Source organism: Sorex araneus, chromosome X (assembly GCF_027595985.1).
Source record: "Sorex araneus isolate mSorAra2 chromosome X, mSorAra2.pri, whole genome shotgun sequence".
In the NCBI taxonomy this organism is placed as follows: Eukaryota; Metazoa; Chordata; class Mammalia; order Eulipotyphla; family Soricidae; genus Sorex; species Sorex araneus.
The window spans coordinates 180,834,541-180,861,119 of record NC_073313.1 but is presented as its reverse complement, the minus strand read 5'-3'; the positions used below and the strand labels follow the sequence as shown (position 1 = coordinate 180,861,119).

General features: G+C 54.8%; 2 protein-coding genes across 3 annotated transcripts in view; one reads left to right on the top strand and one right to left on the bottom strand.

Annotated features, from left to right (window-relative positions):
• MARCO (macrophage receptor with collagenous structure) overlaps positions 1–16,384 on the bottom strand; it is a 137,416-nt gene extending 121,032 nt beyond the window's left edge. Inside the window, exon 1 of one of the 2 annotated variants that reach the window (XM_055122363.1) lies at positions 16,168–16,384. In XM_055122363.1, coding sequence (XP_054978338.1) covers positions 16,168–16,267 — 100 coding nt within the window. In that variant the 5' untranslated portion in view covers positions 16,268–16,384. The remainder of the gene's footprint in view (positions 1–16,167) is intronic. The other variant, XM_055122364.1, reaches the window with a different exon arrangement.
• A 3,643-nt stretch (positions 16,385–20,027) lies between these two features.
• On the top strand, positions 20,028–25,020 carry EN1 (engrailed homeobox 1). Its single transcript, XM_012932635.2, has 2 exons — positions 20,028–21,558; positions 24,604–25,020. Exons 1-2 carry the CDS (start codon positions 20,646–20,648, stop codon positions 24,918–24,920), a joined length of 1,230 nt encoding a protein of 409 aa, XP_012788089.2. The 5' UTR covers positions 20,028–20,645; the 3' UTR covers positions 24,921–25,020.
• The last annotated feature ends 1,559 nt before the right edge of the window (positions 25,021–26,579 follow it).

Sequence of the window (26,579 nt, the reverse complement as noted above, 5' to 3'; positions counted from 1 at the left end):
TCCGCTCTAAAGTGCGGGGGCCTGTGGAGGGCGCAACAGGGCTGAGCTCAGACCCTGCAAACCCCTAACGCCACACGGGCACCAGTGAACCCCAAGTACAGAGAGTTGCAGGATGTGGCCCCTAAACACCCCCTTCCCCCAAGTAAAGATAAAATCCCGCCGAGGACACAGCCTGGGGAGACCCAGAGGGCGGGACGCTGAGGACACTGAGTCCCACACGGAAAAGCTGCAAGATCAGGAGATGCAAAGAAAGCAGGAAGCGGGCAAATAAAACCAAAACACATTTTGGATGATACTGGTGGGGAGGGGGGAAGATGGGTGTCTATAAGGACAAAGGGGTGGGCCTTGGGCTGAAAACCTGAAACCATCTGCAGAGGTGAGTTGAGTGATCTCTGTTAATATTCAATGGTAATTAAGTCGGGGTGTTCTAATGCAAGGGTATCTCAGTTTCAAACATTAAAAAAGAGAATAGATGCCAGGAAAGAAAAGAGTCCTACCACCTATTTGAGAATGCTTTTATCACCCTCAATACTCCTGGGTTTCTGCCCCACGGTCTTTGTAATGCTGATTCATTTCATGCCTCTGGAGTGTTTCTATCAAAAGACACAAAGAGAAAGCTTGCAGAACAAGGATTGAGCAACAACCCAAACAGGCAGCTGGAGAGTGATATGTAAACAGTACAGTAAAACCTTAAGCCCCTGAGGGCACAGCTAGGGTCCAGTTATACAGAATTCTGTGCTATTGCCAGGCGGGGATTGCTCTCTTCCGGCTGACCCCCAAGCTTTGAGTGTCGATAAGAAGGGAAACTTCCCAGCACGTGAGTGCGTAACCCAACGATGCAGATGTCCCGCAGGAGGTAGACAGAAGTAGGAGGAGGAGGAAATAAGCTCGAGCAAAGCCAGAAAGCCTAAAAGTTCAGGGTTTCTAGGTCTGACTTTACCACCTGAAGTCAGAGTAATAGCTAGTACTGGCCACAAGGTGGCGCCAAAAGCCAGTATTTGGAAATGAGTTCCCCGCTGCTCCCAGGCACCTAGATTCTTAGCAGGAAGGAATTTTAACAACTCCTGATGCTCTGCGCGGCCTCCACGGGAATGATAACAATAAAAGGACACTAACGAGCATCTTTGAAATAGTTTAAGCAGAGAAGGCATGAACAGCACAGTCCTGTGGCTGTCTAACAGAAATAGAACCAGCTCCCTGACTGCCAGCTGACTCGTTTTGAGCATTTTAATAGCCGCATTGAAGAAGCAGAAGGGGAAGGAGGAGGAGGAGGAGGAGGAGGAGGAGGAGGAGGAGGAGGAGGAGGAGGAGGAGGAGGAGGAGGAGGAGGAGGAGGAGGAGGAGGAGGAGGAGGAGGAGGAGGAGGAGGAGGAGGAGGAGGAGGAGGAGGAGGAGAAGGAGAAGAAGGAGAAGAAGAAGAAGAAGAAGAAGAAGAAGAAGAAGAAGAAGAAGAAGAAGAAGAAGAAGAAGAAGAAGAAGAAGAAGAAGAAGAAGAAGAGGAAGAAGAAGAAGAAATGGAATTCCTTTCAAAATTTCAATAAACTATTTAACATAACATTCAAAATATCATAATGAGGACAGCCGCACATCTCAGCTCTCAGAAGCGGTTTGTTTCCTCACAATCCAGAGAGAGCATTTGAACCAGGGCTTCTGAGCCCAGAAATAGACAGATTTGTGGGGGAAGGGGGAGCCAAAATATCTCTGCCATGTTCTGGGCAATGTCTGAAGTCCCACCGTCTCCTTGGAGGTTCTACATCCCTGAAATCCTAAATATGACACTTTCTCCTCTTTCTTGACTCTCAATCAGAGACACGAGGGTGAGGAGGACGGGGGAGGGGGGAGGTGGAGAGAGGGGGATGTCTCTGCAGAGTCCAAGCCAGGAGAACAGGGGCCATTCCAGACTCCCTCCTCTCCCCCACCTCCATGCCCCCAGGGAAGTCTCAGGGCCGGCTTCCCTGCAAACTGGCTTCTGGACTCTCAGAGCCTCACAACGTCCCTCTCAGACCATCGCCCTGGACCCTGCCAGGCCTGGGTGGTCCCATGTGTCCTGGCAGGGCCATTTTCACTATCAGAAATGGAGCTTTTCCCAGCTGCCAGGCCAGAGGAGGAGGCTAGCTGGGGAGCTCCTAGGAGCCAGGGGCCCAACTATGACAAGGATTCCTGCAGAGAGGTGGGGTGAGCTCCATTTCCCAGACCCTGCCCCCCTGGTTCCCCCAAATGAAGCTGCTGGTGCAGCCTCTACATACAGTATGCATACCCGGAGTTCTGGAGAGATCGTTGTTTTTTTCATTAGGTGTGGGCTCACCACGTGGTAAGAAGCCACATCTCCTTTGTGGATAAACTGACCTAAACAATGTAACAAATGGCCTGAGTGTCCACATGCCTTACAAACCCGGTCCACTGAGGCCAGTGCAGAGCAGAGGGGCTCTCTAGGGCCCTCAAACACCTGGCAAGCCCTGTGGAGTCCCGTGCCCTGGCCAGCCTCAACCCCCACACAGCGTCCTTCTTCCCAGCCCTGTCCTGATCTTTGCTTCTCTTCCTGAATCTAAAGCCCTGTTTTCTGACTCCCCCATTCTAGCCCCACACTTTGACACTCTCACCCCCCACCACCCAAGGGAGCTAAAATGCTGAACAAGGGGCTGGAGAGATAGCACAGTGGGTAGGGCGTTTGCCTTGCACGCAGCTGACTCGGGTTCGAATCTCAGCATCCCATATGGTCCCCTGAGCACCGTCAGGAGTAATTCCTGAGTGCAGAGCCAGGAGTAACCCCTGTGAATCGCCGGGTGTGACCCAAAAAGCAAAAAAAAATTAAAAAATAAAAAAAAATGCTGAACAAGATTTGGGAGGAGAAATGGAGAAATAATACAGGGGTTAAGGCACTTGCCTAGTGGGCAGCTGACAGCGGTTCAATTCCCAACACTCCATAAAATCACCCGAGTCCTGCCAGGAGTGATCCCGAGCACTCCTGGGTGTGGGTATCTCCCCAGTTTTTTTCTTGTGTGTGTGTGTGTGACCACACCCAGTGGAGCTCAGGGGTTACTCTGGCTCAGTGCTCAAGGGTCACTCTGGGTGGTGCTCTGGGAGCATCCAATGCTGGGGATCAAGCCTGGGACTCTGGCATGCACGGTGCGTGCTCTAGCCCATGGAGTCACCTCCCCAGCCCCGAGACTGAAACTTGCTGAGACTGGAGCACACGCCCTGCAGGTAAGAGCTGCAGCTCAATCCCTGGCACTTATGACCCTCAGAGCAGCACTGTCAGGTGTGACCCTTGAGCACTGAGCAAGGAATCGACCCTGAGCACTGATAGCTGTGGTGCACGGAACAAAACAAAAATCAAGTTTGGGGGCTGGAGAGATATAGTTCAGGGGGTAGGAAACTTGCCTGGAGTGCAGCCTACACGGGTTTCATCCTCAGCACACCATATCACTCCCCCAGCCCTGCCAAAAGTGATTCTTGAGTTCAGGGCCAGGAGTGAGCCCCAATCATAGCTAGGAGTGGCCCCACAACAAAAACAATCAAAAACAATTAAGTTTCTTCTGAAATTCCTGGGTGAGGGAGAGTTTAGGGGTGAACCTAAATCTTCAGGAAACCAAAAGGGCTGAGTTGGCGGGGGCTAAAATACTGATTTTCAATATTGAGTGTGTTTCATTGGGTGGCTTATCTGACGGAGAAACCAATTCTCCCCGAATGCCAGAGTTGAGGGTGGAGCTAGTAGGAACAACAAGGAGACAGACTTGGGGCTGCAGTGACAGCACAGCGGGTAGGGCATTTGCCTTGCACGCAGCCAACCTGGGTTGATTCCCAGCATCCCATATGGTCCCCTGAGCACCCCCAGGAGTAATTCCTGAGTGCAAAGCCAGGAGTAACCTCTGAGCATCACCAGGTGTAATCCAAAAAGCAAAAAAAAAAAAAAATAATAAGTTGCAGAAAGAGCTGGGATAGAGAACGGATCACTAAGTCACTAAATGGTGCTTGGAGGGACACTCAGGGTGGGAGATGTGTGCTGAAAGTAGATAAAGGACCAAACGTGATAGCCTCTCAGTATCTGTATTGCAAACCATAATGCCAGAAAATAGAGAGAGTGAGAGAGAGAGAGAGGAAAATTGTCTGCCATAGAGGGGGGGCAGGGTGGATACTGGGGACATTGGTGGTGGAAAATGTGCACTGGTGGAGATTCAATCATTGTATGACTGAGACTCAAACACGAAAGCTTTGCAACTGCATCTCACAGTGATTCAATTAAAAAAAAGTTGCAAAAGGATTCATGTACTCACCCCCCACTCCCTCCCACCCAAGATTCCTAGACCTCAGACCACTGCTCTCCTGTATGTGAGGTGGCTTGCAGGGGATCACGAGCCGGTGGTGAGAAGGGGGCATTATGGCTCTTGCTCCATAGTCTTAGACTTTATGCTGGAGTTTTGAAATTGGAAACTTTCTGCCCTGCAGCCTTTCCCATCACCAGAGAGGTTGGGGATATCCAGAGGGAGAAGCTCATTTTGGGCCTGAGAGATCTTACAGGGGTTAAGGCACGGGGCCGACCTCAGTACAACCTCCAGCATCACAGACAGTTCCCTGAGCCCTGAGCACTGCTGAGTGTGACCATCTCTGTTCCCTGCCCCCTAAAGAGAGAGAGAAAGAGAGAGAGAGAGAGAGAGAGAGAGAGAGAGAGAGAGAGAGAGAGAGAGAGAGAGAGAGAGAGAGCCTTGGGAATACATCTGGAACTGTGGAGCAGTTGCTCACTGCCTATGACTTTTCAGAGCCCAGAAGGCAACAGAGCGTCTAAAGCCAACCTCAACCTAGTCCCCGGGCTGTGGGGTGATTAGGGGACCATGTGCTGCTTTTATTTTCCCCACAGAAAAGACCTGAGGAGGCCGAGCATGGGCTTTGTATCATTATGTGTGTTAGGTACTATCAGGGAGATATGTTATATCTATTATGTTGTATGTTATATCTAGTCTGTTATGTTGAAGAAACACAAAGCAAAGCTAGTATTTGAACAGAGAAAAGCAATATGGAAGGTGTGGGGGAGGGGGCGCTCCAGTACCCTTCAAGGTGTGCATGTGTTGTGTGTGAGTGAGTATTGTCCGTGGATATTGTCAGCCTTATAAGTCCTCAAAGTTTGACCTGGAAATCTCACAAGGCCTGACCCTCCCTCAACCCTAATATTACTACTCTCAAGAGCATTCCGATTTGAGTGCCTTTTAAGAAAAGAATTACTGGGGCCCGAGATAGGACGGGTGTGGGGGGTGGGGTGTCAGAGAGATAATACAGCAGGTTGGCCATACTTCCATGTGGCCAACCCAGGTTCCCCAGCATCCCATAGAGTCCCCCGGGCCCTCCAGGAGTTGATCCTTGAACACAGAGTGAACCTTGAGTACAGCTGTGTGTGGCTCAAAAACCAGAGAGAGTGACAGAGAGAGAGAGAGAGAGAGAGAGAGAGAGAGAGAGAGAGAGAGAGAGTACAGGGGGGTTAAATCACTTGCCCTGTGAACTGCTAATCCTGGCTGAAGCCCCCCCTCAGCCCAAAGTGTCACGGAGCACCACCAGGAGTGATCCCTGATCATAGAGCTCTAAGCACAGCTGGGTGTGTCTCCAAATCTACAAGAAAGAAAGAAAGAAAGAAAGAAAGAAAGAAAGAAAGAAAGAAAGAAAGAAAGAAAGAAAGAAAGAAAGAAAGAAAGAAAGAAAGAAAGAAAGAAAGAAAGAAAGAAAGAAAGAAAGAAAGAAAGAAAGAAAGAAAGAAATTACTAGGGGGGGTGTGCTGGAGAGACAGTACAGTGGGTAGGGCACTTGTCTTGACTACAGCTGACACAGGGTTCAATACCCAGCACAACACATGGTCCAAACAGTGCCGGGAGTGACCCATGAGCCCAGAGTCAGGAGTAAGCCCTAAGCACCACCAGGTAGGCCCCAAGATTGTGTACATGTATATGTATGTGTATTTGCCCTTGGAACCCCTCAGGTTTGATCTCTGGCACCCCATGAGGACCTCTTGGAGCAAGTCCCTGAGCCACTCAGTTCCCAGGAAGTAGCCCCTGAGCACCTCCGGGTGTGACACCTAAACAATAAAACATAAAACAGTTTTAAAGGGAAGGAATTTTAAGTTACTGAACACTGATTTTAGAAACAAAGCATTTTCATTCTAAAGCTCACTATAGACTTGGCTTCTCTGGCATAACAATTGGTGTCATAATATTATTAAGTCTAGTATACTCTCCCTAAAGGGACAGGGATACCGGCTGTCACCCCTCACCATTAAAGCTGGCTCCTAGACCACAGAGTGGGGGGGGCAACAGAGGGCAGCAACAGAGGGCGTCAGAAGAGCTCAAAGGTTTTACTAGTCACCTGAGTAACTAAGGAAGGAAATCACGGCAAGTTCAAGGGAGCTGATGTGTCGGGACAGGCCGGCACGCCACTGGGCAGCAGACCATTAGGGAGACCAGTGGCCCTGCCTGTAGAGACCTGGGCATCCAGCAGAGTGAAAACAAACAAAGGGACAAACAACAACCAAGTATCTAGGTGACTCTGCCAACCCCTCTAAGGCCCAGAGATTTCTGTGGTGGAAATTCCCAAAAGCCTCAATCATGAGTCACTGTAATTTGCTGCCCGCAAAGCCAGGGCTGGTTTTGGCAGAGGCTGCCCCACATCCTCAGCGCTGTGGCTGTGGCGGGGAGCTGGCCTGGGGGAGGCTGGGGTGAGGGCGAGCAGTGGGGAGATGGCCTTATAAGGAAACCCTGAGTCTGAGGGAAGGTCTGGGGTTTCATCAAACCAGAAAAATGTCAGGGGACACAATCAAAGACACCCCTCCTCCTCCCAGGAAGAGAAGGAGAGAGAGGGATGTGCATTTCTAAGACCCCAGGGTTCTCTTCCCCAGAAAGCTAACTACATCTGCAGGGGTTCGGGGACCAGGGGACCCAATGTGCTTGCATAAGCCACACCTGTCCTAGAAACTGCATGGTCCCCCCAGCAATTTTTAATGCGAACTGCCCCTTCCAATCCCTGTCCCCCCACCCCTAAGGAAGAGAGGGTTTTCCTAGCAGTCAGTTCACACTCCCTGCTGGAGCTGGCCCCTGGGTGGCCTTGAGCTCCTTCTCCTTTACACCTGGCCCTGAAGCGCTGGGGTGCTCGGCAAGGCCAGAAGAAAGGTTGGGTGTTCCCGGAACCTCCCAGCTGTGCAGCAGGCACTTGGGGCTCAGTGCTGGCTGTCTGGCTCATAATTACCACCATCAAGATTATTATTAGCATTAGGCATTTACATGACACTTAATATTTTCAAAGCATGGTACTGCCATTTAATTAGTTTTCCTTGCAACACTCCTGTCGAGTCCACACTTGATAGCTGGAAACTGACGGAGGGAAGCAACAAGTACTAAAGGTGGACAGAGAAGGGCAGACAGCGGGTATCAGCTCCTGTCGTGACCCGCCAAAGCAGACAAGTCTCTAGGTCTGCGAAGCAAACTGCGCCCTCCCTACCCCAGGCCCTGAGAACCCCACTCTCAAGGTACCTGTTACGTCCAGAAGTGGGTCTCTTTCTTCGTGTGTTTTTGGCTTGAGGTGCAGACACCTGGTGTTTGAGGTCTGTGTCAAGTTTAAGTTCCACTCATTGGAGATGCCAGATTCCCCATCCCAAACCTCTGCGTTAAACTCTTAAAAAATGCCAACTCTTACGGTAACTCCCAAACCTAAGGCAGTTTCTGGGAGAAAGATTTTTAACCCTGGACAAATCCAAAGTTGCTCTGAACTTGGCGGCGAGGGTGTCGGCGGGAGCGGTCTCCGCCCTGCCCCCCCACCCCCCAACCCGCGCGCTCGCCCTGCGCTCCTCGGCTGACACGCCAAGGCCCTGTCTCGGAGACAAAAAGCCTTTTCTCTGCCAGGCCTCTGGTTCTGCTGCCCTGCTTGCGGGAGAGAGCTCCCGGGCAGAGAAAGAGAGGCAGGCCGGAGACCCACGCCGAGAGGAGTGGGCAGGACCTCGTTCCCGGTCCTTTCGCTTCGCGACTTCAGCGCCCGACCCTCCGACTCAGCTCCGCTTTCTTAACGCAAGCCGCGGCCTCCCCTGGACCCTCTGAGCAAAAGGTCTTCGCGGCGCCGCGGCCAGCGTGCAATCAGGGAAACCCCTTTTGCGTAGCGTCAGCTGCAGTTTTTAGGGGGGCCAAGGGAGTTTCCCGAGGGTCTGGGGTGACCTGGAGTCTAGGGAAGGGCGGAGGGAAGGAGGTTGTGTCTCCTAGAGGTGCGGGCTACCGACTCCCTTCATCTCTCCGCTGGCTTCCAGCCCTTCCCTCTACTCCCGCGCATCCAACTCAGCTGCGGGACAGGGGGTTCCGCGACGTGGCGCCCCGCCACGTGGCGACTCACAGGCTCAGGGAACCTGAGGTCCGAGCGACACCCGAGGGATGAACATCCTTGGGGTTTTGTCGCTGGATTCAACCGCCTCCGGGATACTGGGCACGGCCGACGTGCCACCTCCTTGGAACTGGTCTCCTGGTGGGGTCCCGTCTGCTATCCAAGGCGCAAGTCTGGAAAACTCTGGGCCTCAGCGCTGCTGCTCCGCACCGTGCGCACCCGGCCACCTAGCGCGAACGCAGAGGGGCCGGGGGCCCGGGTAAGGGAGCAGAGATTTCCCACCCCCACCCACCACCAATCCGGGTCTTCAGGATCCGGCCCAGGACTTGCCCAGACCGATATTTTGGGGCCCCGCCGCGGGGTGCAGCCAACCAAGGCGGAGCCGGACGCGGACGCCAGGTCCTTTCCCGGGTCACTTAGCTTGGACGGCGAAGAGCGAGCCGGGACAATGCGCCGAGCAGACGCTGCGCACGCAGCGCAGTGCTCGGGCATCTGTGCCTCCGAAACCCAGGGTCTTCCCCGGGAGCCCCCGGGGCCCTGGGATGATAGTCCCCGCCTAGGGCCGTAGACCCGCTACGACAGCGTTCGCTCTTGGAGGGACTCGGGAGGGCGCGATTTCAGGAGCTCGCTACTCTGCTGACTGCCCTCAAGGAGCCCCGAGCCCCGTTCCCTTCCGTCAATCCATCCCCTGGTCGGTGGCGCAGTGGTGGTGGGACTTAAGGACTGTGTAGGTCCCTCTCTTTCTGACTCATTTCACTTAGGAAGATACTCTCCATGTCTATGTCTGCCACGGAGGCAGGGGGAGGGTGGGAAAGGGGAGGTATACTGGGGAGATTGGTAGTGGGGATTGTGCACTGGTGGAGGGATGGGTGTTTGATCATTGTGAGATTGTAACCCAAACATGAAAACTTGTAACTATCTCATGGTGATTTAATCAAATATATATATATATATATATGTATATATATGAAAAAAAAAAAAGAAAAAGAAAGAACTGTGTAGGGTCAAGGGGTCCTGCAGGGCAGAGGGACCTTGGAGTCCCACTAGACCCCATCCGACTCCTGTCCACCTGGACACAGATTGGTTCTTTATTTCCCACCAGCCAAGATCATGCTTCGGGAGCTAGCTGATGATTCTCAGAGCCTCGGTTTCTTAGTTTGTGAATAAATAGGACAGCATTTCTGGATACCTGGGGAGATTAATTGGTCTACCCCAGTGCACTAGCTCAGAGCCAGCCCTCTATAAAGAGGCCATCTCTTTCTCAACATCCTGACGCTCCCTTCTGTAGATGGGCAACCTCTGAGGGAACTGTGAGAAATGTTTACACAGAATCGTGCTTTTGTCCTTTGTCCTTGTCCTTCTGTCAGTCTGATGGCTACAGTCGGTGCAAACACAGCTTTCTCCAGCTCTGCAAAGTTCCTACATCTGGGGCTGCTCACTGGCACCCTGGCAGAATGCATGCCCGAGTGCTACTGACCACTACTGATCCAGGGCCTGCCGGAGCAGAAGCCAGTGTCCAAGAGGCCACCTGGCTGTGCCCACAGCTCGCCCTGCTTGGGGTGGGTCAGCAGGTGCACGTAGGGCTAGACCTGGGCCTAGAGATCCACATTTTTCTTCCTGGGTAGCAGCTGACCCCAGAGCTTTGCTGTAGAACCAGGACACGTAAATTTCAGAACTTCTGGCTGGAGATCAGATCTGAGAGGTGGCAACGGAGATGGAGCTACCATCCCTTGCCAAGGGCCATATTGGGCACACCTCTCTGGTGTGACAGGGTTTTAATAGGCTGAAAATCCATTTGGACCACCTGGTGTCTGGGGGATACCCACCAAGAGAGTCTTAGGTCTAGGTTTATTGGGACAGCAGCTCACAAGTACAAGCGTCCAGTTTTCATGATTGTCAGGATTTTTTTTTGTGTGTGTCAGTAAAAGGAAGACCCAGCACGGAATTCCACCTGTGCCAGGCAGAGACTCAAAGGGTGAAATACGCTGCCTCAGATGTACCAGGGGGCAGCCCCAGATTCGTGGGCCTGTAGTCTCCAGACTGCCCATGTCCCCCCCGCCCCCTCCGCTCACAAGGGCTCTGGAAACAGAGGGGCATCCCAGTCTAGGTATCCGCAGGGCAATTTCTACTTCCAGAGGAAGGGCGGGATGAAGCTTCTGGTCAGCCTGCCTGGCCTGCAGGGGGCTTCTCTGCAGTCACCTAAGAGCTGAAAACAAAATATGAGGGGGTGAAGGGGCCCTCCATGCTGGCTGGGTCAGGCAGGGATCAATTGTGGAGTAGTGGGGGGTACAACTGAAGTTGTCTAGGTCGGCCCCTGCTGCCTCCAGGCAGAAAGGACCCAGCACAAAAGTGACTCGCACTTTCCCCAGCTGTTCAAATGCCATGCAAAGGTAGGATCTCCACTCACTTCTAAATTTCATGGAGATTTAAATTTCATGAGTAGAGGAGAGAGCCCCTTGCCTGGGTTACTGCTTTTTCACTTTTTTACTTTTGTCCTGCTCTAAGGGGCACCTCTCGGGGAACTCCAATGTATCTGTGGCTTAATTTCCTTCTTCTGCAGATCTGCTTCGACATTCCACTCCGTGCGTCTGGGTCTTCATGGATCAGACAACCCCCCCCCCAACTTGAGCACCCATCATGTTTTCACAATTTCCATGTCCCTAGCCATGTGGCTCCAATAAACAACGACGTTTTTCCTTGTTGGTCAAAAAAAAAAAAAGAAAGTAAATGGACATATTAGGATAATTGGGGCCAAGAAACGTTCTAGCCCTCCTAAAATGTAATCTTCGGACAGATGAGAAATCAGTGACACGAATAAAGCAGTTACCAATAATTATGAGTAATTTCCAGAATAAGCTGCTATAAACGCATCTAAGAACCAAGATCCATTAAAAGGCTGGAAGTAGAAAGACCAGACACCAGCAGTGTCTATGGTCACTGCTTACATACAAAGGTAAATTCAAGGTCACCGGGGATCAGCCTAAGCCATTCCTTCCCCCAATTTATAGTGAGGGACACGGGCCCCAAGAAGGCCAGCGGGGACGAGGGGCGGAGGCGGAGGCGGATTCATGACAGCTTCCCGCTGAACTGCAGGTACTCTGCTCTGAGTCCCAGAGCAGAAACCCTCCCGGGGTTTTCTCTCCAGCTTTGGTTCCCGTAAGGCGGAAGGATGCCAGGAGAATCCCGGTCTCTCTCTCCCCAGTTCGGCGTGGAAAGTCCGGAAAGAGGCGGAATCTCTCCCTCTTCCACAACCTCTCCGCCGCCGCCTCCTCAATACCTAGAGCGCCTCACAGGTGCAGTTCTCCAATAGCACCGAGAGGTGGCGCACTCCCCACAGGAAAACCGGCCTGGGAATCTGCGGGGCGCTCAAAGGCCCTTGCTCGGTGCCGCGACCAAGGGGCCGGGATCCTCTTCCCAAAGAAAGGAGGCCAGAAGGCGTGCAGCGGGACGATCAGGCGGGGTGTCCAATAGTTGGGGGGTGGGGGGACAAACCTAAAAATACAAACAACAACAACAACAGAAAAAAAAAAAAACCAAAACGATTTTGAGCTCTCCGGCTTGCTTCAACCTCAGTCTTTAAAGGGACCAGCTCATTTGGTGTGCAGAGGGCTGCCTACAAGCCCCCAGAAAACACCGTGAATCACAGGGGTCACTCCCAGAGGGCGTTATTTCCGCCCAGCAAGACGTCCACGCACGCAATCAGTCACGCAGCCAGCAGCCTTTCTCGAAACCCCGTCTTTTTTCTTTTATGCGTGTGTGTGTGTGTGTGTTCGCGCGCGCGCCCGCGCGCGCGGGAAGGGGGGCTAGAATAAGGGAAAGAGGGAGCGTTTTCAATTGCGACGATAATTGTCCGCGAGATGGGTTTCTTAATCTGCTCATCCATTATTGACTTCTCTTCTAATATTTGGCTTTGCGGCTTTGATCGCCAGAAGATCACATACTTCACTCCTTTTGCATAACAATTTTGGGGGCGGGCGTCCTTGGAGCGGAAGGGAGGGGACGTGCCTGGAATGGCTTTGGGGTCAATATTCAGATACCCTCCACCCACTCCTACCGCCTTCACCACCTTGCTTCAGGAAGGCAGGTGACCTCTCGCCCCAAAGGTACCAAGGCCCGCTTGGGGTATTCTGATGAGGCTGTGGAAAAGGAAATGACTACCACTGGGGTTAGGCATGGGAGGGACAGGAAGCGTAAGGGTTTAGGATGAACCGGACTACCAGAGGGGTCCAGTCTTCCTCTGCCTCTACCCTAGAATCTCACTGCATTCTTAGCCCTAGGAGGTCCTTCTTTGGGACCAGAGCTATAGTACAGCAGATAGGGTGTTTGCCTTGCATGTGGCCAACCTCAGTCTTATCTCCGGCCCCCCCCCCCATAAGGTCCCCTGGGCCCCACCAGGAGTGATCCCTGAATGCTAAGCCTGGAGCAACCCTTGAGCCTTGCTGGTTGTGGCCCCAAAATAAAAAAAAAAAAAGAGGACCCACCTTTGCTCCCTGCATCCACCCACCCACACAGGCACAAGTATACAAACATGCATGAGCCCAGACTCCTCTTAGAATGTGGTTGACATCTTTCTTGGGTGGAAAAAGTGTTGGGAGGCAAGACCCCCATCCCACCCCCTTACTCTGGGACAGAGGCCTTAGGACAAAACCTGAATGAATAGTCACAGGAACTAAGCTCTGTTTGGCTGCCAGGTGACTGGTGAGACTCTGAGTGGCTGGGATTTAGGCCCATCCCTGTCTTGGGTCTCAGTTGTCTCATCTGTGAAATGGGCTTTTCTCTGTGACATGTCTTTGATCTTGACCTTGTCACTAGTTGTCCACCTTTCCTCATTCTCCCCCCACCACCCCCCCGCCCTCATCCCAGAGGGATCTGGGCTTTCACCTTACTGAATTGGAGAGTTTTGGTGGAAAACACACAAACAATGATTGCACTTAACATAGCTCAGAAATGGAGCCTCAGCTGGATGGAAGAACAACCAGGGGGGATCCTGGAGATCTCTCCACATACTTTACTTCCTAAACCGAGGGGAAGGACTTCCTCATCAGTCTCTAGCTGGTTTACACATGCACACATGGGCACTATCCACAAGCACCCCGGCACAGAGAGGCACCGGGCACAGAGGAACACTTGCAAACACACTTGCAAAGTCAACACACACAACCCCAGGGGATTAGAGAGTCACAAGAAAGTGCATACAAGGCATTGCACCGGGAGCACACACACGTGCACTCACCTGAAGCGATTCCCACGCAGAACCACGTCCCCAACACGCACGCGCACCGCACTCGCCCCCCACCCGGGATTCGGCAGGCAGCTTGGGAAGGTGGTCCCGACGCAAGGCCAGGCCGTTGTAGTGACCCCTGCCTCCCCCTCCTCCCACTCCCTTGAAGCAGCTCCCTCCGCAGACATTCCAGTCTGAAGGCAGATTGTGGGTGGGAGGGGGGCTGGAGGGGTCCCGGATTCTCTCCCCTTCTTCCTTCCCTCCAGCGTTTGGGAAGCTGGCCGCCCCTTTCCGCTCTAAACTTTTCCCTCCCTCACCTCCCACCTCCGTCCCCCGCCCCCAGCTGACCCTCACTGCGCCAACCTTGGCTGGAAACTCGTAGCTTTTCACCCCCCTCTCCCCACCCCTCCGTGGATTCCTGGGGAAGAGGGTCGGGAGGCGGCACCCCCAAGGACGAAAGGGGGGCGCGGCCTGGCTGGGCTCCGGGCTGCTGGAAGGAAGGCAGGAAGGCGCTGGGCAGGAGGCGGAGAGGGAGCCGAGAGCGCCGAGCCGGGTGCCGGGCGCTTCTCCCATCCCTCAGGCGGTGAGCGAGGAGCCCAGCCGAGCTCTCGCCCCGATGGGAGTCCGGGAAGGACAGTTAACTCTGGGGCAAGCGGGGAAAACAGGGGTTTGCAGCCCAGTGAGGCACTCCGAAGCAAAGGACTTGGACGCTGCATTTTTCTCTTCCTCCCTCCCCCCTCCTTTCGAGTTATTTATTTTGTTCCAACTTTCGAGTGGGTCCGGAACTCTCTCAGAACCAGGACTGAAGGAGGAAGACAACAGAACCCCGGAATCCACTTGGAAACTCCTCACTGGTTCACACCCTTCTATCTACCCGAGAACAAACACCACCACCGGGGGACAGTCAGTGTGGACCCCAATCTGCACCAAGCCGGATCCAGGCGGGAGCCTCCACTTGGACAGGTGGGGACAGGATGGGGCAAAGGGGCGCCAGGCTTCGGTGAAACTTTTGGGGGAGGTGGATAGCGTGAGAGATGGAAAAGAGCAAAATAAAGAAGAGAAATTGAGTGTAAACTTGGAAGTGTATGTGTGTTGTATATGTATGTTGTGTGTGTGTATGCATTAGGTGTTTAGTTCTGGGGTTTGGGTAGCATTCTATGGAAGGAGAAAAGCTGACTGTCTCATTAAACTGAGGAACATTTTAGCAGTGTGTAGTCACTTTGCTTTGGGGAGCCATGAGCGCTGAAAGCCTCCTAGGCTCCAGACCCCTGCGCTAAAGCACCAGCACAGTCTGGTAAGATGAGGAGACTCTGAATCTGAGCTCTGGAGCATCAACATGCCCCCGGGCTGTCCTAACCCTGTGGCTCGTCCACCCCCAGTAGTGGCGGCGGTCTGTGTCCTGGGTGAAGCTGGGCAAGTGGCAGGAGGGATGGTGGAGAACAGGGATGCTTTGGGAATTGCCACCATGGGGTAGAATTTACCAAACCACTGAAATATTACTCTGCCCTCCCCCCTCAATTCCATAGGGGGAAAAAAAAGGGAAAGACCTGGTTTTCTCAGTTTGCCCAGGATTTAGAGGAAACAAACAAACAAACAAAAACAACAAACCCGTTTCTAGAACAAGTCAGTGGGATGAACTGCTCTGGTAAAAGAGAGAAAACTGAACAACCTCCAAGAGTGGGCTGATTTTCAGACTTTCTAGGAAACTGGATCTTTGTGCGAGCATTTCATGCACACAGAAGAAAAAGAAATCCTTGTGCTTCCTCCCATCCCCATGAATCTTTCGGACTATCTACAAACAAAGCTGCCGCCCTAATTTTGAGAGTCAACAGAGCATTTTATTTTCCATGGTTTGCCTCCTACACACATACTCCCCACCCCACTCCAAACCATGGGAAGAATTGCTTAGGATCCTTGACCAATATCCAAAGAATTCTCCTGCACCCCCTCCCCTTTATTATTACCACCAAATGAAGACCAAAACCCGGAGTGCTAATTGAATTGGTGTATTGAAAGGACTGTCAGGTACAATGACGTGGCTCGAGGCCCCACATTTCCCAAGGTCTATAGGCTTTGGGGACCTGCGATGTATAGTCTGACCTTCCGGCTCATAATAATACCGTGGCACTTGTAGCAGAAATCTCCTCGCATTCACTCCCAACAAAACCGCTGGTCACCCAGTCCCCGTAGGAAGGCTGTGCGCTATTGTGTTGCGACAACTCATTCATGTCCCGAACCACGAGGCCCCACCGCCATCTGATCTACACTCAAAATGCGATTACCACCGTGTGCATGCAACACTCTTGCACTCTCGGCCCAGCGAGAGCACGCCCAGCCAGGCTGCAAGGATTTCTTTCACAATTCTCTTTTTCACACCCATCCTCAGAAGAGAAGTGCCAGCAGGCACAATCAGGGAACTAGCCTCTGCCTAAGTAAAATCCAAAATTCTGTGACAGGCAGGCTGGTGGGAGATCTCTTTTTCTGTGTCCCGTACACTGACACCTTCAGTAAACACATTTTTCCTTGCTCAATTGGTGGAGCTGCCTAGGATATATGCACTTGACATGCCCCCCCTCACCCCCCTTGACCATCACACAGATACTCACAGAAATATGAACATGACTTTGCAGATTCCCCCCTTCTGTTTTCGTTCTCTTGCTTTCTCTCTGTGCTTCTCACACACAAGCAAACACACGCAGACTCCATCGACTCTGTCCCCGTACGCACAGACCACTCACCACATGGGTAAGTGGCTTTTGCAAGATTACAGAAGGGGAGAAACAAAGGTACAATTTCTCAGCCTTCCCCTGCAGAAGCACTCAATAGTCTTCCTACTCTCTGCCCCTTAAACTTCTCTGCATCTCCCAAACACAGTCTTCTGTTTGATCAGGTGCCTTTGGCTCAGGGGGAGATCTTAGTTATGCACAGAAAAGGAAATCTGGAAAGAGGAGCGAGGTGGGAGGGCTGGGGTCTCCCCATGACCTGCCTACCCAAAGTGGCGGGAAGCCCCTTCTTCCTCAAGCAGCAAGACAAGATGAATCCCTCTTTGGCATTTAAAGCAAAACAAAATCATTTTCTTTCTTGTCATTCTCTATTTTTATTTGGGTTGGGGGGTGAAAGAAGAACTTAGGGGTGCGATCAATTTAACTGCACTCAGGTGGCCAGTCAGGGGCTTCTCTAGGACCTCATGCCCTGGGGAACTGCAGGGCAATGGAGACGGTTGTGGGGTGCTCCTAAATTTCCAATCCTTCTGCTCAGGACCCCAAGGCTGGGAGAAAGGGGTTCCATTCCATACTGGGAAGACTCCCCCACCTGTCTCCTCTAGTCCACTTTCTTGCCACTCCCTCTGGGATTTCAATCAAGTTGGGGGTGGGGGGAATTCCTTCATCCTCCAAGACAGACAAGGAGGGACCCAAACAGAATTATCACACAAATATGCATAGGGGCACTCACAGCCCTCTACCTACACCTAAACCCTTTACCCACATTCTTGTACTGGCAATCCACCTGCTCCATACGTCCCCACCTAGACCCCCAGCTCTGAGTCCCCTGGATCCCAACATTCACTCCCTCCAAGCTCTCACAGACCTCAGGTTTGCCAGAGCAGTGTGAACACTGGCTCTGAGTTCCCAATCACATGTGTGTGTGTCCGTGTTCAAGACGGAGAGGAGCAAGTGGGGACCGTGCAGAGCAGGCAGCGCTGGGTGCTGGGTGCGGAGTATCCGGTGCAGGTCTGGCCTGGGTGGGGGGTGGGGGCGTGGGGGCGGCGGAGAACCAGAGCGCGGAGCGCTGCCTAATCCAGCCCGAGCTCGTGGGCCGCGGGTGCATTTATCATCCCATTACTGTAACAAATCCGGGCTCCACTACATGAAAGGTAAAATGAATTACCGACGTTAAGCCGTCAATAAAGTCATTTCTGTAAATGGTGTCTCCAAAGGGCCGCCGCATTATTCAGCTGGCTTTATCAGCTGGCTGGAAATTACGTGGAGGAGCCGGGCCGCGCGGCGCGCGGGGCCGCTCACTTTGATTAAGCGTCTTGCCAGCGCGATGTGACAGAGCTTTTGACCAGGGTTTTATTCACAGGCCTGTGATGAACGCCAAGCTGATCAGGCGGAATGAAGAGTAATTAAAACCTATAAATTATCTTCCGCAGCCCTTCTCGAGGCGTCTCCTGCAGGCGAGATAAGGCGTCGAGACCCTATTTACGGCGCTGAAAGGGACCGCGGCGCACAAAAGCTACGCGGCTAAATAGGATATTGATAGTGTCCTAATTAGAATTTAATTAAGTACCCACGCTCGCTTGCGGGATAAAGATTTCAATTTTGCGAACTTAAATATAAATAAAATCCCGCCCCTGTTTCGGGGAGGAAGAATGGGGGCGCTGGGAGATTTCGGGGAGCTCTGGGGTGTAGGACGGGAGTCGACCCGGGAGATGCCAAGGTGGGGGATGGAACGTGGCTTGGGAGGCTGCGGGAGACCGTCGTGGCGCGCTGGCGTCGCGCAGCCCCGAAGAGTGGATCACGATTCCCGCAGGCTGCAGGGCAGAGCTCAGCAGGAGCTCGGAGAGCCGGGGATCAGCTCACCTCGGCGTCCTGAAGATGCAGCCCGCATCCCGAATTCCCGCTCTCTGCCAGTTCCTTTGCGAAACTTTGGCTATCCCGTTTTGGGTCCCTCCCCCCCTTCCTCCCCTTATTGCTGTTGTGCTTTATTTTCTTCCTAACATTCTGTGACTTTTCCGGGCACGGGAAATTATTTTGCATGTTTTCACTGGACAGTACTGTGCCCCCCCCAACACACACACACACACACACACACACACACACACACACACACACCTCAAGGGATGCTTTTGTCCTTCGTCTTCGCTGGGACTGACCGTCAGGACTAGGGACCCAACTAGAGCCCTGAGATAATAACATCCTTCAAGAAAGGCCTCAGTTGCTGAAGACTTCTAGCCACTCGTTCTTACTGCTGATTTCCGCACAGTGAGATCCTGGCCTCCCAAACAGCTCCACAAAAAGGAAAAAAAAGTCAGTGCCCAGTGCCTAATCCCTTCACCCCTACTTTTGAGGGATCTTTGGGGATGTCTTTTGTTGGATGGGGGTGAGGGGGTTGATCAGGATACAAAAAAAGAAAAGAAAAAGTGTGCAGTAGGCTAGAGACTGATCGGATCCCCGTTGTAAGTGGGAGCGCCCGGTGCCCTCCGAGATCTCCACAGCCCTGGGAGGGCACACACGGCGAGAGTCAGGAGGCTCCCAGGCAGTCTGAGCATCCACAGGAAAATCTGGGCAACCGGCGGGAACTCGCACGCAGTCCACATAGTCGGTTGGCCAGGACAAACACCCAGACTGTAGTAGTTGTGTTTGCAGGATTTCAGTTTGCGGAGAAAAGTAACGCTTGCGTTGCATAGAACCCCAAAGCCCGGGCCTGGCGCGCATTCGCACCCGGATTACCTGAACTCAGCCCCCTTCCCCGCTCAACCCCGCTTAGTCCAGCGCAACTCTGAGATGCCCGGGAGGCTTCCACTCGCTGGGCCTGAGAATTAACAGGCACCCGGCGAGGCCGGCGGCGCTTGGGCTCTCTCGCGCCCTCTGGGCCTGGCTTGGTGGCGCAGGGACAGCTTTCGGGGTTGTCGAAGGTCCGGGCAGGGAAGGGCATGGGTGCTAAAACCCTGCAAAGGGCACGCAGCGCAGCCAACCGACATGCACCGCAAGCCTCCAAACAGACGGAGCGGCTTGGCTTGCTGCAGTTGGTCTCCGAGGTTTGCTATTTGTGGGGGGGGGGGGGGAAGCTACATCTCTGAAAGTAACCAAGTCCAGGTCGGTTTCACGACCCTCCTCATCTCCCCCGCCCCAACACACACACACACACACACACACACACACACACACACACACACACACACACCTCTTCAGAAAGAGACAGAGGACTGAGGTTGTTGGGGTTTTTTTTTTCGCCCCCCTTCCTTTTCTTAGCTCTGGGGGTGCGAAAGAGCTGCGTTCCCTACTGCTGCCTGACCCAGAGCCCGCGCACGCATTCATAATCCTGCATTTCTCCAACAAGTTGTTTATGGAGTTGCTTCTCTATTTGCTTACACTCCGAAATCAACCCTTCCCGGGTCTCCTTCGTCTCTTCCGCGATCCCGGATCGAAAGAGGGGGAGGGGCTCGGGTGCGGCTGGGGAGGGCGGGCCGGAGCCGCGGGGCCAGCGCCGCGGCGCCCCCACTCCGCCCGCTGCCGCCGCCCCCGGATTATTTATCCGCAAAGTCCCGCGCGCGCCCATTGGGCCGAGGCCCGAGTGTCAGCGCGAGTCCTGGCTTGCCATTGGCCCCGCACACGTGCGGCCTTGACTCACGTGCTTCCGGTTTGAAGGCAAAAAGTGTGCCTGGGTGATTTTTTTTTTAAGCGAGAGTTTGTGCAAAGATCCGAGCTGTCAGAGATTTGAAAAAAAAAAAAAAAAAGAGGCAGCCCCGGCGCTGGCGGAGACGCGCTCTCCCTGCAAAAAAAAAAAAAAAAAAAAAAGCAAAGGCGATTAAAGGCGCTGCCAGCCTCGCGCTCTGGGCACAGCTGAGCGTGACACTCGGGGAAGTCAAACCCCTCACTACTACCTAGGAAGATGGCTAGACTTTAAAGACTATTTATTTTTTTCCTTTAAGAAAAAAAATTCCTGGAGCTTTTTCTTTTCTTTTTTCCTGGCTTTCTTTTCTTTCCTTTTTCTTTCTTTCTTTTTTTTTTTTTAATCTTTTTGGTCGTGGCTTATTCCCCATTTCAAACAAATCATTGAATCTGGTTGCAGCAAGGAAAAAAAAAGAAAGAAAGAAAATAGCCAAGTGTCTCCATATCTGGATGTCTACAAATTAGAGAGAGGGAGAGACAGCGAGATCTAGCTGCTCGATAACAGCGAGCGATCCAGGCCAGGCGCCTGGGCTTTTTTTTTTTCCCCTGCACCCGCCCCGTGCCTTCGCTGGGGCTTCGTCGGCCTTCTTCCTCCGCGCACCCCCACGGGCCGCTGGCAAAGTGGGGTGGGGAGCGCGGCGGGGGGGGCGGGGGCCGGCGCGGCGGCCGGGGCGGCGGGGCGGCCGAGCATGGAAGAACAGCAGCCGGAACCTAAAAGTCAGCGCGACTCGGGCCTCGGCGCGGCGGCGGCGGCGGCGGCGGCGGCGGGCAGCCTCAGCCTCAGCCTGAGCCCGGGCGCCAGCGGCAGCAGCGGCAGCGATGGAGACAGCGTGCCGGTGTCCCCGCAGCCCGCGCCCCCCTCGCCGCCCGCGGCGCCCTGCCTGCCGCCCCTGGCCCACCACCCGCACCTCCCCCCGCACCCCCCGCCCCCGCCGCCGCCGCCGCCGCCGCAGCATCTCGCGGCGCCTGCTCACCAGCCGCCACCCGCGGCCCAGCTGCACCGCACCACCAACTTTTTCATCGACAACATCCTGAGGCCGGACTTCGGCTGCAAAAAGGAGCCGCCGCCGCAGCTGCTGGTGGCGGCGGTGGCCGGAGGAGGCGGAGGAGGAGGAGGAGGAGGCGCAGGAGGAGGAGGAGGAGGAGGCCGAGTGGAGCGCGACAGAGGCCAGACCGGCGCAGGTAGAGACCCCGTCCACCCGCTGGGCACGCGGGCGCCGGGCGCCGCCTCGCTCCTGTGCGCCCCGGACGCAAACTGTGGCCCACCCGACGGCTCCTCGCCAGCCGTCGCCGGCGGCGCGGGTGCGTCCAAAGCTGGGAACCCGGCGGCGGCGGCGGCGGCGGCAGCGGCGGCGGCGGCGGCCGTGGCGGCAGCGGCAGCGGCGGCGGCGGCGGCTAAGCCTTCGGACAGCGGCGGCGGCAGCGGAGGCGGCGTGGGGAGCCCAGGTGCGCAGGGTGCCAAGTACCCGGAGCATGGCAACCCCGCCATCCTGCTTATGGGCTCAGCCAACGGCGGGCCCGTGGTCAAAACTGACTCGCAGCAGCCCCTGGTTTGGCCCGCCTGGGTCTACTGCACGCGCTACTCGGATCGTCCGTCTTCGGGTGAGTGCCCCGTGCCCCTGGTTGTGCCCATCGGGCCTCGCGGACTTTCCCCAAACTCAGCCGCCCAGTAGCGAGGAGTAAACCCGCTCTCCCTCTCTCTCTCCTTTCCCGATCCTTCCTTCTCGCTCGCCCAGGGCCCAGTCAAGGCCGAACGTGCATCCGTAGTCAGGAGCGCTCGGCCTCTGCGGCCACTACCCGGGAGGCTGTGCCGCGGGTGATACGGGAGATGCCAGCCTCGATCCTTGCGGGCTCTGAATTCCGAGTCCCGGCCGGGAATCTTCTTTGGTTTTACCCTTATTATTCTTAGAAATGCTAGAATCCGTCGTTTTAATTTTTTAATTTTTTGGTTTTTTATTTAATTTTCCGGGGAAGGGGACTTTTAGCAGCCGGAAGGTGGGCCTAGTTAGTGAACCAGGATTGAAATGCCGAGCTCAGAGAAATAAAGATCGCCTTGTGTTCTTGCTGACATTCGTACCATCTCTGCATTTTATGTAGAGTTCACGCACATTGAGATGGATTTGAGGACACACAGCAAAAAGACAGAGAGAGCAAAGGGATTGGTCGCTGTCCCTCTTCCCCAGGCCGGGAGCAAAGGAAGTCTGACCCGCGTGGGTGGAATCCAGGAAAAGGCACCGGCCTGAAAGATGGGTGCCCAAAGCTCTGGCCGCTGGCTCTCCAGAGCTGTCAGATGGGTGGTGGGAGAGGAGAGAAGCCAGGGTAGGCTCGGGCGGGAAGCTAGAGCACCAGAGAGCCCCATTTCTCTGGAGCGTCTCGGCTCGCCTCTTCTGCATTCTCACCGCCTTGCCCTGCCTTCTTTCACTCCTACCTTCCACACATCTGCCATTTCCATTTCTGCCTGCTACGGGGCCCCTTTTTCTCCCTCCACCCCTGGACTTTCCTGCAGCCCTTTTGCCCGGGAGCGCTTGGAGAAGGTGAGGCCGAGACCAGAATCGGGTCACAACCACTAGGCCCCAGAAAACGAGCCCGAGGCCTTTGGGAGTCCCCAGCCAAGAGCGCCCTGGAGGCCGATGGGGAGCACGAGGATGGCATCAGGGGTGCTGGCCTATGGTTGGGATCCCGGCACCCGGGTGGGGCAGGAGGCCGGGCACTGCAGAGCCGGGCGCCAGTTCTTACGCGCGCGCTGGCCTCCCCGCCGCTGCTGCCCGCCCGGATCGATGCGCCCTATCAGTCCCCACCATCTCGAGCCCCGTTATTGACACGTCGGGCTCCTTGAACCTCCGAAAAGCTGCTTTGATTGACTCGCCTGATGGATAGAGTGATTGAGCTGTCAGGCCATGCAATCGGGCTGGCCAGGGAGGCTACGATTTTATTACAAGTGTCCGTGCCTCTGCACACACAACAACAATCCGACAGCGTTGGTCGTGGGCACTGTAGCCCCGTCTTTCCGGAGAAGTGCGGGGTTTCCTGTGCTGTAGGGGGGGGGCAGGGGTGGTTTCCTGCACACCCAGCTCACTGCCAATCCGAACCCAGCCTTTCTGCCTCCCAGCTTGCCCCCCCAGCCCTTCTGCACCTTACTCCAGTGTGGGCCTCTGCTTTGTTCTTGCTTTTTTTTTTCTATCCCACCCCTACCTCCCCACCCCCATCCCCAGTGCTAGTCCCTCTCCTGCCCTGGTAGTTCAGAGAGAGGAATCTCAACCCAGACTGAGTGTCTAAACTGGGCAGGTCTGGGGTCCTATGCCAAAGGACAGCCAGTGACCCCAAGTAAGCCCTCTGTTCAACTGGCCCTTTCATTCCTAGGCTCAGAGATACCAGAAGAGATCCCTCTTTTTTGATCTGTTAGACATGAGCAGGCCTGACAGGAACTTCACTTGGCTTAGTCAGCTCCGGTTACTAAGACCAGGCCCAGCAAGTGCGTGTCAGAAGACTCTGAGAGGGAGTGCAGGCCGACAGCCAGAGGTGTAGCCTTTCCAGGCAGCCTCCTATCTCTCTCCCCCTCCTCTCCCTGGCCTGGGCCGGCTAGTAGCCTTCTCCCCACACTTTGCTCTAGAGTGTGCTCTTCACTTCCCCAGGAAGAGCTTCCTGTGGCGTCTTTCTTTCCCGGTGTGAGGGACAGAACTCCCCTATTTGCAGAGATGGCCCTCTTATCTGTCTCTGATCCGTTTGCCCTGCACGCATGAGCATGGATGTTGTCCCCTTTGCAAATGCTACAGATGAGCTGGGAAAGCAAGACATCGCTGGGTTTTGTTCAGTCATAGTTTTCTGTCCTGAAATCACTGCCTTGGTGAGTGCAGAGGGAGGGTGTAGTGGACCCCCTTTTTTAACTCATGCCCTTTAAGGGACAAGGCAGAGAGACCGATGGGGTCGGGCCACGTATGTAAAGTGAGCAGCTTAATTGAAGGTGGAGGCCAGAGATGCAGGGGGACCCTAAAAAGAGCTCCCTTTGGACTCAAGAGGAAGAAGAGGGAGAGAGAGCAGAAACTGAACTGCATGGGAGGCAGGCAATCCCTGGTTTATAGCTACAAGCAGATGGGGTCCGACTGTAGGCTTCTTTCTGAAAGGCGGAGGGAGAACTCATTAACAGGCTGGGGATTCCCCCCCAGGGCAATGTATTTCCTGCCCCTGGAACCTTTTTTTGTTCCAAGGCTGTAGACCAGCAGAGGCCCCTGACCTTCAAGTCTGGGCTGGGCCCGGTGTACTCCAAATATCGCTTCATCTCATACTTGAGCCTGTCAAACGATTCCCGCGCTTGTGAATTGGGGTACAGGCGAGCACATACAACCTCGGCCGGTTTTTCCTCCCCAACCCTAATGCTCCCAGAGAAGGACGCCAGAAAGAGACCCGAGCAGCGAGAGAGTGAGGGGCTAGCCGGCGAATAGGAGCCCCCAGGGGTGGGGGCCGCAGCAGCAGGGCCTCTGCAAGCGTCCGGGCAGCTCTAGGCGCGCCGGGCTCTGCAATTCTCCCCGCTCGCTTTGCCATTCTCACGGCTTCCTCTGCCCTTCTTCTCCCCATCCCCTCCCACCCCACCCCTGCCCTCCGTTCCCACCCACCCCGCCCACCACCACCCGGTCCGCTTCGCCACTGCAGGTCCGCGCACGAGGAAGCTGAAGAAGAAGAAGAACGAGAAGGAGGACAAGCGGCCGCGGACGGCGTTCACCGCCGAGCAGCTACAGAGACTCAAGGCGGAGTTCCAGGCGAACCGCTACATCACGGAGCAGCGGCGGCAGACCCTGGCCCAGGAGCTCAGCCTCAACGAGTCCCAGATCAAGATCTGGTTCCAGAACAAGCGCGCCAAGATCAAGAAAGCCACGGGCATCAAGAACGGCCTGGCGCTGCACCTCATGGCGCAGGGACTGTACAACCACTCCACCACCACGGTGCAGGACAAAGACGAGAGCGAGTAGCCGCCGCCGCCGCCGCCCGGCCTCCCTCCGCGCCCGCGCCCGCGCCCTCTCCCGGCACCGCCGCCGCCGCCGCGCCTCGCCGGCCCCGCGCCCCGGGAGAGACCCGGACGCGCCGAGGAGGAGGAGGAGGAGGAGGAGGAGGAGGAGGAGGAGGAGGAGGAGGAGGAGGAGGAGGAGGAGGAGGAGGAGGAGGAAGAGGAGGAGGAGGTGGAGGAGGTGGGAGGGAGCCACGGGAAAATAAGCGAGACAACGAGTTGCTCAGAATGGAGAGTCACTTTCGAACGAAACGTTTGTTTATTTGTCTTTTTTTTTTTAAAAAAAAAGGGAGAAAGAACTCGGACAGGTGCTATCGAAAAAATAAGATCTATTCTCTATTCACAGTATAAGGGACGAAACTGCGAACTCCTTTAAAGCTCTATCTAGCCAGACCGCTTACGACCTTGTATATATTTAATTTCAGGTAAGGAAAAAAAAAGAAATATGTGTAGCGATCTCTATTTGCTGGACTTTTTATTAATCGCCCTTATTATTATTATTGTTATAATATTATAATTATTATAATTATTTTATCCCCCACCTCCGCCTCGCCCTTTCCGGCCCCGTTTCGTTTTCGTTGCTTTATTTGCCCTCCTCACCCCCTAAAGCCCTTTTGAATGTTCTCGCTTCTCCGGTGCCTCCCGCCCCGCATCGCTGGCCCTCGTTTCTCTGGGACTTTTCTTTGTGTGCGAGAGAGTGTGTCCCCTCGCGTGTCCGCCCTCCGCCTTCGCCCCATCCCACCCCCCACGCCCACCCGTTTTCTGTCGGTCTGTCTGTCCTGCACCCCCACCTTTCGTTTTTTCGGAGAAAAATTGTTGAGAAATACGACCCCACAGACTGCGAGACTGAACCGCCGCTACAAGCCAAAGATTTTATTATGTTCAGAAACCTGTAGTCTGAAAATAAAGTGTACACTGTGCTCACGAGCCGCGGGCGGCCTTTCTCATTGCGGGGCTCGGGAAGGGGCGCGCTCAAGGCGCACACGGGGACCCCCGCAGAACCCGGGGGCGGCCCAGCCGGGGCGCTGAGATTCCCTCATCCCACACCCCTCTGAGGATCCGGCGGACTAGGGAGAGGAGCGGTGGGAAAGGCGGCGCGGATTCGGGGTCTGGAGAGGCGGCCTGGACGCTCTCGCATCGCGTTCAAAGGAACCCCTAAGGCCTGAAGCTCCAGTCTGGGAATGCGCGACCACCGGGCCAGGCCGCAACCGGCATCTGGCAGGCCTGACTGCAGAGCCTCCTCCGGTTCCACCTGCTCCTCCCTTCAGAGTTCCTTTCTTCTGCACCCTGGCTTTCGACATCTCTTCTAGAAGCAAAAGGCCTTTTTAGAGCAGGCAGAAGTGATGATGACCTCTGGTTCTGTGGGGCAGGGCTGGGCTATGTGCTCTCTGCCCAGCTTGCCAAGGCCTGGACTGTCCCGAGTGCCCTTTGCAAAGGTGATCAGTGAAGCCCCAGGTCAAGAGGAGCGGTTGGAGCCTGCAAGGGCCCCATCTCCCTCCCTGCCTAGTCTTCAGAGGGAGCGGCTGAGCTGGTGCTGACAAACTGCAGACCAGGCCGCTGTTCTGTCCATCACTGGTGGGATCTCTGTGGGCCCCCAAACCCCGAGGTGACACTGGCCTGCCTC

Bases quoted from the DNA above. Each gene is read 5' to 3' on its own strand.
- EN1 (XM_012932635.2), top strand. From the start codon at position 20,646: ATGGAAGAACAGCAGCCGGAACCTAAAAGTCAGCGCGACTCGGGCCTC. The intron at 21,559-24,603 runs GTGAGTGCCCCG...TCGCCACTGCAG, and splicing joins CTCGGATCGTCCGTCTTCGG to GTCCGCGCACGAGGAAGCTG.